General features: G+C 41.9%; 1 protein-coding gene across 2 annotated transcripts in view; it reads right to left on the bottom strand.

Moving 5' to 3' along the window:
• Nucleotides 1-611: 611 nt before the first annotated feature.
• The window catches only part of Pik3r3 (phosphoinositide-3-kinase regulatory subunit 3), a 51,199-nt gene continuing 40,234 nt past the window's right edge, over nt 612-11,576 (bottom strand). For both annotated transcript variants that reach the window (XM_090334935.1, XM_090334936.1), the window contains 4 exons: nt 10,854-11,030; nt 6,503-6,577; nt 5,733-5,903; nt 612-902 (listed from right to left, as the gene is read on the bottom strand). In XM_090334935.1, the coding sequence (XP_090191061.1) occupies nt 704-902; nt 5,733-5,903; nt 6,503-6,577; nt 10,854-11,030 (622 nt within the window). In that variant the 3' untranslated portion in view covers nt 612-703. The remainder of the gene's footprint in view (nt 903-5,732; nt 5,904-6,502; nt 6,578-10,853; nt 11,031-11,576) is intronic.

Here is an 11,576-nt window from a genome sequence, read left to right as displayed (position 1 = left end):
CCTCTTAGACTCTGTGGAACATAACTTTACTGGTTTCTGAACACAATGCTTCGTAAGAAGGAAGAGCTATGCTGAAGCCTAAATAATGGTAAGCAAAGTACCACCCATGGAAGGATTTTGTACCCTCTTGATTTAGATTCTTCTATTGAAACCCCAAGCCTCTCTATTTTCCTTTGGTTGTCTTTTTTTTATCCCCCCTCCCCCACAAAAAAAAAATCCTATTTTACCAGAGAACAACAACAACAACAAAAAGTGTTTACTTTTGGAGTGAAGAGATTATAGGAGCAAAATAACTCCCAACAGACCCAAGCCCCTGTTACATTCTCAGAGCTAAAGACCAAATGAGAACATGGACTCTCCAGAGGCTTCCAAATACAACTCCCAGCCCCCTGCCTCCATCAAGCCTAGCATGTTCTGCTGAGGCTGCCTGGCTAAACAAAAACAAAAACCCCAATGAAACAGACTTTCCAAACACAACATCTGCTTGCTTTATCAGTGCAGCAGTACAGCTGAGTCCCAGAGACCCCAGGCCCCTTATTTATTCCCCCATCCCGGCCAGCTACTGGTTGGCCTCTCCACTTCACATTCACAGAATCACTTCTTGTGCAAAACAAGCAGTCTATGTAGAAAGAATGCCCTCGTCATAGTCTAATAAAAACCGTAGAAAAAACTGCTGGAGAGCCACCTCTCTTCCCGCTCCTCTTTATCTGAAGAACGAAGGCATCTGTGCGTGGACAGGGTAGGCAAGCCTGACATTGAGGGAGTCGTTGTGCTGAACCAGGGATGTCTGCTGGTAGTGGAGCACCAGCTCCTTCAGAGAGCTGTACAAGTTGTAGGGCTCTGCGAAGCCATATCCTCGTGCGGTGCTGTAGATCACACAGTGTTTCACTTCCCCATCAGCACTGCAAAGGAACAACCACAGGAAAAACGCTAAGGCACGCAACAATAGACATGAGGGACCAGTAGATGGCCATTAGTCTAGCTCTTAGGTGGCTCACACCTGTAATCCTAGCTACTAAGGAGGCTGAGTTCAGAGGATCATGGTTCAAAGCCAGCCCAGGCAGGGAAGGCCCTGAGACTCTTATCTCCTATTAACCACACTAAAACTAGAAGTGGAGCTGTGACTCAAAGTGATAAGGCACTAGCCTTGAGCCAAAAAGCTCAGGGACAGTGCCCAGGCCCTGAGTTCAAGCCCAAGGCCTGACCTCCACACACACACAAAGCCATTACTCTAGAGCAGCTGTTATACAGAAGTGTCTGTCAAAGTCAGACAAAGCTTATAAAATTGTGCTGCATTCAGTCATCTTAAGATATTGGGTTACAGGTATAAATACATGAAAACAACCATGAATGCAGACCTTATTTTTTAATTCTCAATTCCATTCATATACGTATATGAATGATATTCTAAGTCCTCAAAATGCAGCCTAGGCCCCAAAAATCAAGTATTCAGTTTCATACGTATAAAACCAGTGAGGAATGAAATAAGGAGACTAGGTCTATGCTTCCCCTAGTAATTGGCCCTTGGTTTCCCCTATTTCCCTAGATGGTTTACTTTTCTATTAGGGTTAAGTGTCCTCATCTGGTTTGCTTTTGCTCGTGTATAACACTGTTGTTTGGCTTGATTCTAACACCTTGTGTGGTTTGGACCATATAAGCTTTGTGCTAGCTGCATGCAGGACTGCTGGCCTTTACAACACGAGTCCAACAGCAGTCCTCCTACTCTCCAAGAAAGACTTTTGATTTGGCCTCTTCAGTAGTGGCTTCTCTGTTTCTTGAGACTGAGTTTCCTTACAACACTCATATCCATATATATGTTTAGCCTGGTGTTGTTACCTCCTCAAAGTCTTGAATACTATAGCTTAAGTAATTTTTTATTCCAAAATTAAAATTTATTTCTAGTTTTTTTCAAGACTGTTCTGGATATTCTGGGACCCTTCTATTTTCATAACAATCAAAGCAACATCTTGCCAATTTCTGCAAACACCCGCCTGGATACTGACAGGGTTATGCTGAATGTGTACATCAATCTGCAAAGTGCTGTCATCTTAAGTATTATTAATAAACAGGTTACCTTTTATTAAAAACTTTACAAATGGGGCTGGGAGTTTGGCCTAGTGATATAGTGCTTGACTAACATGCATGAAGACCGAGGTTTGATTCCTTAGTACCCTATACACAGCAAAAAGCCAGAAGTGGTACTGTGGCTCAAGTGGTAGAGTTTTAGCCTTGAGAAAGCCCAAGGACAGTGCTCAGGCCCTGAGTTCCTTCCCCATGACTGGCAACAAAACAAAACAAACAAGCAACAAAAAAAAACTACGCCGGGAGTTTGGCCTAGTGGTAGAGTGCTTGACTACCAGGCATGAAGACCCAGGTTTGATTCTGAGATACCACATACATAGGAAAAGGCCGGGAGTGGTGCTGAGGCTCAAGAGGTAGAGCTCTACCCTTGAGAAAGTCCAAGGACAGTGCTCAGGCCCTGAGTCCAAGCCCCAACTGGCAAAAAGAAATAAAAAAAAAACCTTTACAAGTTATTTTATAGTCTCTACTGTGCAACTCCTACTTTTATTCCTAGGAATTTCATCATTCTGATGGCATTTAGTCTTGGATTAGTCATTGCTAGTATATGGAATGTTACTTTGTGTCATGTTACTTTCAACCTTCATGAACCCACTTTTTACTTCTTTTTTTTTTTTTTTTGAAGTTAAACAGAGTTTTATTCCATGCCTAGCATTGAGAATCATACTAACCGGCCGTCTCTAAGATGTGAGAGAGTAACCCCGCCTAATCTCACAGGCTACTTTTATAGGCCACCAGCCATGTGATTGGGCTTGGCCATACACAGGTGGCCAATGGAATCTCAACATACTTGAGTAGCTGGGGTACTTCTTTTTTATTTTTTGGTCAGTTGTGGGACTTGAACTCTAGGCCTAGGCGCTTTCCCTGAGCGCCTTAGCTCAAGGCTAGCACTCTACCAATTGAGTCACAACACCACTTCCAGTTTCTGGTGGTTAATTGGAAATAAGAATCTTATGGACTTTCATGTCCTGGCTGGCTTTGAACCTCAGTCCTCAGATCTCAGCCTCCTAAGTAGCTAGGATTACAGGCATAAACCACTGGTGCCCAGTTCATTTTTTTACTTCTTAATTTCCAGTCTTGATAGTTTTTATTTCTTTTTGTTGCCTAATTTCTCCAGCTAGTGTAATAACCTGGCAGGCTTAGCTGCCAAATTGTTTTTGTTTTTGTAAAAATGCTTAACCTGTTCAACCACCTGCGTGTGGTTTCATCCCTGGGGTTACTGACTATGGGCATGGTGAGGTGACGTCACACAGTGACTACCACTTGCATGTGGTGCTCTCCTTTAAAAGCTCGGCCCCACGGAAGGTCAGGGCTGCTTAGGTGGAGGGGAGCCCCTGTGCTGCTATTAAACTGACTCCTAACTCAGTTCACTGAGTACTGGTGACTCCATTGCTGAGGGGTTCAGGGCACCCCAAGAGTAGCTAGGATATTACAGCTAGAACCTCCTGCATAATGCTGACTAGCAGCAGTCATTTGGAGTACACAGCTTATTCCTCTTTCTGACTGCGTATGATACTAGCTGGAGGTTTTTAATTAGTATCTTTTATGAAGTAGCCAGAAATTTTTTCCTGTTCCAAGTTTCTTTTGTGTGTTTTCTTTTTTCACATTACTGGGGTTTGAACTCAGTACTGGGGTTTGTGCTTGCTTGGCCAATTATCTTTAATTTGAGCCATAATCCCATTCGTTTTGTGTTGTCTTTTCAGCAGTCTCACTTTTTGCCTAGCCAGCCTGAACCACAATCCTCCTACATCTGCTTCCCTTGGTGCTGGGATGAAAGATATGAGAGCCATTGCACCCACTCTTTATTGGCTGAGATGGGGGAAGTCTCACAAAAATTTTTTCCTAGGCTAGCCTAGAATCACAATCCTGCACATCTTAGCTTTCTGAGTAGCTAGGACTATAGGCGTGAACCCCAGTGGTTAACTCAAAGACTTTTGGGGGGGGGGTGGTCATGGGGCTTGACCTTGGCCTGGGCACTGTTACTGAGCTCTTCAGTTAAAGGCTACCCTCGAGCCAAGCCCCACTTCCAATTTTCTAGAGCAGATAAGAGTCTCAGGTTCTTTTGTGCCTGGGATGGCTTTGAATCTTGATCCTCAGATCTCAGCCTCCTGAGTAGCTAAGATTATACGCCTGAGCCACCTCACCCACACCCGGCCCAAGACTCTTCTTAAAAAAAAAAACTTATTCAGATCCTCAGCAGATGTTCAAAGTATAACATGAGATCATTATAGGCAGGTTTTGCACAGCCAGAGTAGCTATTAAACAGAAAATATTTGTGATGCCAGCTCCTCTTTTGTCTCCAACCATATTCTAATGTGAAGTGTGACTACAACTGGTGGTTGTTTTCATAGGCCTTTCTATAGACTATTCAAACCCTCCCTTCTTCCCTCCCTTCCTAGATTGCAATAACTATTTTCTTATGTGTTCCACTCAGACACCTTGACCAAGTCAGAGAAAAATGAAATATTTCTGGTTGTTCTATCTTTAGATGACAGCAATACGATTCATTTTTTTAACTTTTCCCCCCTTTTCTGACCAAGAGTCCATTCATCCTTTAAAGGTTTAGTTCTAATGCATCTTGCACAAAACCTTCCAACTCTCTTTTTCCTCATCAAAATCAATAGCTCTATACACGAACAAACCACTAATAATACCTATTTCACAATGGCTCTGTTTCTCTGAGAAGTTTTAGAAAATGAAAAAAGCTTGATGTAATTTAAGAAATGTGGGTTTTGAAACCTAATAAACTTGGATTTAAACTTGACTCCAAGACAAACAGACGGAAGGCAAGGTGCTCTTGTTAGGCACTGAGTATTCTGCATGTGAATACCTTGCCCCTGCCCTCTTGAAGGCATAATCACTGTAATCACTGTTTGTCCTCTGCCATGCCTGTCAGTAGCAGTATCATAACAATTTTAATAGCTAATACTAACCTCACAAAAAAAACTAAAGCAGGTATTGTTATTGTACTTATTTTTTAGATGAGAAACTAGGCAAATAATGTTTACTTTTCACAGCTGATAAGCAGTAGAGCCAAGATTTAAACCTGATGTGTCTTTTTTGGGGGGGAGGGGGAAGGCAGTATGGTGTCAGTTGCTAGTCCTAGAGCTTGGGCCTAAGCTCTGACCCTGACCTTTTTGCTAAAAGCTTGTACTCTACCACTTGAGCCACAGTGCCACTTGCAGCTTCCAAGATAAGTCTCACATGCTTACCTACCTGGGCTGGCTTCAAATGTGGATCTCCAGATCTCAACCTCCTGAGTAGCTAGAATTACAGGTATTAATCGGTAGTCCCCAACTCTGGTATATCTTGAAACTGCTTTCTTGTACAAATATTAATGGTCTAAGTAAGTTTTATAGACCTCACTGCTATACTTTAATTTTATCAGGGGCTGATTTTCTATTAATCAATGTACAAGCAAAAGGCCATGTCCCTAGAAAAGACTTACACCGGGGCCGGGAGTTTGGCCTAGTGGTTAAAGTGCTTGCCTAGCATGCATGAAGACCCGGGTTCGATTCCTCGGTACCACATACATAGAAAAGCCGGAAGTGGTGCTGAGGCTCAAGTGGTAGAGTTCTAGCCTTGAGAAAGTCCAAGGACAGGGCTCAGGCCCTGAGCTCAAGCCCAGGACTGGCAAAAAAAAAAAGACTTACACCACAGAACAAGCATAGCATCCTTTCTTGCTGCTCTCACGAATTAAGAATGCACCGTCAGGCTTCCCATACAGCAAGTCCTCTGCTTGTACTCGATTGATATCTTCAACAAACCAGGTTTTCTCATCATAATGTGGAAGGTTTTCATCTTCCTCATTGACATAATAGGTCCTATAAATTAAATATTTAAAACATTATTTTGATAGTTTACTTATATCTAAAAGCTAAAAGTTAATGAAATCTTAATCTCTTTAACCAAAAAACTAGAACTACTTGGGCATTTTTTTTTTTTGCTTTTTAAATAACTTCAGGACTTACTATGGTACAAAAAAATCACGGAATTCATGTGTCTTGAGTAAAGTAGAACATGAATATCTGAATAGTAATATTCAGATTCATGTGACTGAGCTCCAGTGCCTATATTCTTTTTTATTCTTTTTGCCAAGTTCTGGGGCTGAACTCAGGGCCTGAGCACTGTCCTTGGGCTTTCCTCAAGGCTAGCACTCTACCACCTGAGTCACAGCACTACTTCTGGCTTTTCTATGTGTATGGTACAGACAAATCAAACCAAGGTCTTCAAGCATGCTAGGTAAGAACTCTATCACTAGGCCAAAGTCCTGGCCATCAAGTACCTATATTCTTGAGGCAATTCCAACAAAAGAGATGAAGAGTTCTAGATTCAATACCTTCAAATGACAGTAAGAACCAACTTTCAGCACACATAAAGACAGAACAAAGCTCACTGACAACAGGGCTTAGAAAGAACTTACTCATCAGCATCTTCATTTTTTATTCCCAGCCAAGTATTCAGGCGCTTCTGTCTCACTCCTTTGTGATTGAGCCAACTACCAAGAAGAAAGACACCATGTCAGAATCTAAGCAAACTGCCTGAACAAAGTAAATATATATGTCCACACTAACTAAGCTTTTTTTTTTTTTTTTGCCATTCCTGGGGCTTAAACTTGGGGCCTAGGCACTGTCCCTGAGCTTCTTTTGCTCAAGACTAGTTTCTACCACTTGAGCCGCAGAGCTGCTTCTGGCTTTTTCTGTTTATGTGATATTGAGGGGTCAAACCCACAGCTGCATGCATGCTAGGGCAAGCACTCTACCACACCACTAAGCCACATTCCCAGCCCCTAATTAAACTCTGAAGAGTGTCCTATTAGTTTCCCTAAATCTCACAAAGAGTGATTAGAGGTTTCCCTGAATTAATCTCTCCATTACTTTTCCTTTAATTATACCATGATGATTTTTCCACATTTGCAGAAAGCTATTCAAAATTAGTCACTTTCATTTTAGTTTTCTAAAAGGTAATGTCACTAAGTATGTAGCTCTCTGCCTCCTTCCTGAGTAGCAAAGATTACAGGCATAAGCCACCACACCCGGCTCTAATATCTTCTTGCACCCAAATAAACTTCAAGGAATCAAAATGGCAGCCAGGCACAGTAGAGTCCCTGAAGAACTCAGGGACAATACCCAGGCCCAGAGTTCAAGTCCCACAACCAACAAAAAAAATTAATTAAGCTGGGTGTGGTGGCTCACGCCTTATAATCCTAGCTACTCAGGAGGCTGAGATCTGAGGATCAAGGTTCAAAACCAGCCTGGGCACAAAAGGACCTGAGACTCCTATCTATAGTTAACATCTAGAAACTGGGGAAGTGGGGCCGTGGCTCAAGGGTAGGGAGGTAGCCTTGAGCTGAAGAGTTCAGGGACAACACCCAGGCCCAGGGGTAGGGCGGAAGCTTTGAGTTGAAGAGCTCAGGGACAGTGCTGAAGCCCCACAACCCACAAAAAAGTAAATAAAATAAAATCAAAATAATAAATCAAAATGGCAATCTGAGTAGTTGATATGCATTTACTTCATCACTAAGCAATCACTACATCATAAATATCAGCACTTAGATATAAAATGCTACAGCTGGGCACCAGTGGCTTGCACCTGTAATCCTAGCTACTCAGGAAGCTAAGATCTGAGGGTCGAGTTTCCAAGCCAGCTTGGGCACAAAAGTCCATGTTACCTCCAGTTAACAACCAGAAAACTGGAAGTGGTGCTGTGGCACAAGTGATAGAATGCTAGTCGTGAGCTGAAGAGCACAAGGACAGAGCCTAGGCCCATGACCAACAAAAATAAATAAATAAAATAAAATGATACAAACAGATCCTGTTTAGTCCCTCTCAGATTGCCAGTGGTCTAAACCTGGAGTGGAGTAGAAAACTTCCATTCCGGGGCCGGGAGTTTGGCCTACTGGTTAAAGTGCTTGCCTAACATGCATGAAGACCCGGGTTCGATTCCTCGGTACCACATACATAGAAAAAAGCCGGAAGTGGTGCTGAGGCTCAAGTGGTAGAGCTCTAGCCTTGAGAAAGTCCAAGGACAGTGCTCAGGCCCTGAGCTCAAGCACAGGACTGGCAAAAAAAAAAGAAAAAGAAAAAAAAAAAGAAAACTTCCATTCCTCATCATTCCTACCCCCAGTGAGCTCCTATCATTTAGGTTGGTCGAATCGGGAATGTCTTCTCAGAGCTGCCTACCTAACTGTCCTGAATAAGGTAGTCCTAGTCACTAGCTAAACTTTATTTTATTTTGTCTTTCCAGTACTTACCTGAAATGTATTCATTTATTTTATTTTTATTATTTTATTTTGTTGCTAACTATAGTTTGAACTCAGAGTCTCATATCTCCTAGGTAAGTATTATACCACTTACGTTATACCCCTAAGCAATTTTGCCCTATTTTTCAATGTCTTACATACTTCTGCCCAGAACTGGCCTCAAACTATTGTCCTCTTATTTCCAACTCGCAAGTAGGCAGGATTATGGGTGAGAGCCACCACACTGAGCTTTGTTTTATACTTCATTACTTGTGTTTGTCTCCCCACTGAAATGTAAGCTACTTGTGGCTACGTTCCTAATACTTAAAACAGTCCAAACACAAGGGTATTCGATCAATATATAGATTGCTGGTATGCTAACAAAATCTTCACAACTCCAGGATCACACTGTATATTTCTCCGACCTAAAATAAATTGTATAACCAGGCATCATATCTAATTTTTAAAGTTATTCTAAACAATCTGAAGATGATAATGTGGATTTCATGTTGCATATTTAGTAAAGCTGAGATCTAGGGACTGAAGTAGAAAAGTCAACAAGACTCTCAGCTCCAAATAAGCAGCTAAAAGCTAGAGGTAGAACTGTGGCTAAAGTAGTAGAACAACAGTCATGAGCAAAAAAGCTCAGAGACTGTTCCCTGACCCCAACTTCAAGCCCCAGGACAGGCACAAAAAAGTAAAAAAAAAAAAGTCATATACTTTGTTCTAACAAGGTATCCACTGACTTGTATTTGGTCAATATTCTTATTTTGCCTATATTCACATAGAGTTCCCTAGTATTAAAGACTTGAGGACCAGGATATTTGGCCTCATGGTAGAGTACTTGCCTAGCAAGCACAAAGACCTAGGTTCGATTCCTTGGTACCACATACATAGAAAAGGCAGAAGTGGTACTATTGCTCAAGTGGTAGAGCCCTAGCCTTGAGGAAAAAAACCCAAGGACAGTGTTCAGACACTGAGTTCAAGACCCAGGACTGGCCAAAAAAAAAAGACTTGAGCCAGACACAGGTGGCTCACACATGTAATCCTAGCTTCTTATGAGGCTGAAATCAGAGCATTGCAGACAAAATAAACTGGGCACCAGTAGCTCATGCCTGTAATCCTAGCCACTCAGGAGGCTGAGTAGAAGCCAGCATGGGCAGAAAAGTCCATGAGATTCTTATCTCCAATTAACTACCAGAAAACTGGAAGTAGCTCTCTGGGCTCAAAGTGGTAGAGTGCTAGCCTTGAGCTGAAGAACTCAGGGATAGTGTCTAGGCCCCGAGTTCAAGCACCAAAAAAAAAAAAAAAGAAAAGAAAGAAAAAGCCGGTTGTGATAGTTCACACCTGTAATCCTAGCTACTTAGGAGGCTGAGATCTGAGGATCTTTGTTCGAAGCCAGCCTGGGCACTAAAGTTTGTGAGACTCTTATCTTCAATTAACCACCAGAAAACTGGAAGTGGTGCTGTGGCTCAAGGGGTAGGGAGGTAGCCTTGAACTGAAGAGCTCAGGGACAACACCCCGGCTCATAGTTCAAGTCCCACGACCAACAACAACAAAAAAAAAAGAGTTAAAATTTTACTGCTAAAATTATTTCAAGTATCTGCTCTAGATTATTTCTATTATCTAAATAGAAAAGTTTTATTTTGTTTTTTAATTTTTCCAGTACTAATTTTTTTTAGCAAGGCCTCCCACTTGCTAAGTACATAGCAGAATCACACCTCGTTCCAAGTCCTGATTTTTTCTATTACATGTGAGATAGGGTCTCGCTCTATCTGGGCACACATGAGTGTCCAGGCTTCCTGATAGCTGGGATGACATGCACTTGCTGTCAAGACCAGCTCTTCATTGAGAAGAGATGTCATGAACTTGTTTCTGCCTGAGTTGAGCTGCCTCAAACTGCAATAGCAACAATCTCAGCTTTCCCAGCAGTGAGGATTCTAGGAGCCCTAAGCGTCTTAGAATTTTATTATCATTTAATATGTATAGTTATTTTATACAGTCATATTGTTATTATTAAGGTCTTATACAGAAGCTTACCGTTTTATTTACCTATTTGTAGGCTCCCCGGTGTTAGTGCCTCTGCAGGACAATTTTATTTCTGAGGCTCTTACATAATCAAATGTTCCAATTTTTGCATTTTAGGCAAACACTAACCTGTACCATTTTTCTCTTCTTACAGCCTCCCTCTTGCATTCCCAAGCATTTATTTGTATGAAACAGAGGCCTACATTTTTGTTTACCTTACTCTGGGACCCCATACTACTAATAGAGCTAATGCCTAAGTTCTTTTTTTTTTTTTCCTGTTGGTCATGGGACTTGAACTCTGGGCCTGGGCATTGTCCTTAGGGGAGCTCTTCAGCTCAAGTCTATATAGCCCTACTCCTTGAGCCACTTCCAAATCCTAAGTCCTTATAGCCTCATTGGCCAACACTCAGGTACAAATCTATTCCACCTACAATGTCTCTAGCTCCAGTGGGAACCTGCTATCATTGTCTCCAATTCCACATCCTCCCACTCCCAGACGACTTACACAAGATGCTGATCTCGTATCTTGCGCAGCTGAATCAGGTCAGGTTTAATACTGTTCATTTTTTTATCTATTTCCCGGTTGTCCAAAGCTTGTTTCTTCAAATCCTGTTCCAGACGCATTTTGCTATCATGAATCTCACCAAGACGTGATTTTAGTTTGTCAAAATTCATCATAATTCTGTAAAAATGTTTGACAATGTTAAGACTAAAATAGCAACAACAACAACAAAAAAAAGTAGAAGGATCCTGAAGTATGAATGTATTCTGGGAATCTTTTTCTTTGCTGTACAGACATTGAACTCCTGGGCTTAAACAATCCTCCTGACTTAACCTCCTGAGAAAATGAAAGCCAACCACTGTACCTACCTTGGATTCTAATATCATAACAGTGATAGACATTTGTTGTGTATGCCTACTCCATTCCTATTCTGACAACAGCACCCCGATGTCTGTAGGTTGAGTTCTCTGCCTCCATCTCAGATTCAGAGGTATATACATAACCAGTCCAGATTGGTAATAAGAGTATTATTCTAGGGCCAGGAGTTTGGCCTAGTGGCAGAGTGCTTGCCTAGCATGCACAAAGACCCGGGTTCAATTCCTCGGTACCACATACATAGAAAAAAGCTGGAAGTGGTGCTGAGGCTCAAGTGGTAGAGCTCTAGCTTTAAGAAAGTCCAAGGACAGTGCTTGGCCCTGAGCTCAAGCCCAGGACTGGCAAAAAAAA

This window comes from Megascapheus bottae, chromosome 6 (genome assembly GCF_031878675.1).
Source record: "Megascapheus bottae isolate mThoBot1 chromosome 6, mThoBot2.hap1, whole genome shotgun sequence".
NCBI lineage: Eukaryota > Metazoa > Chordata > Mammalia > Rodentia > Geomyidae > Megascapheus > Megascapheus bottae.
Note: the sequence above shows the minus strand (reverse complement) of the source record. Positions and strands in the feature narration are given on the sequence as shown.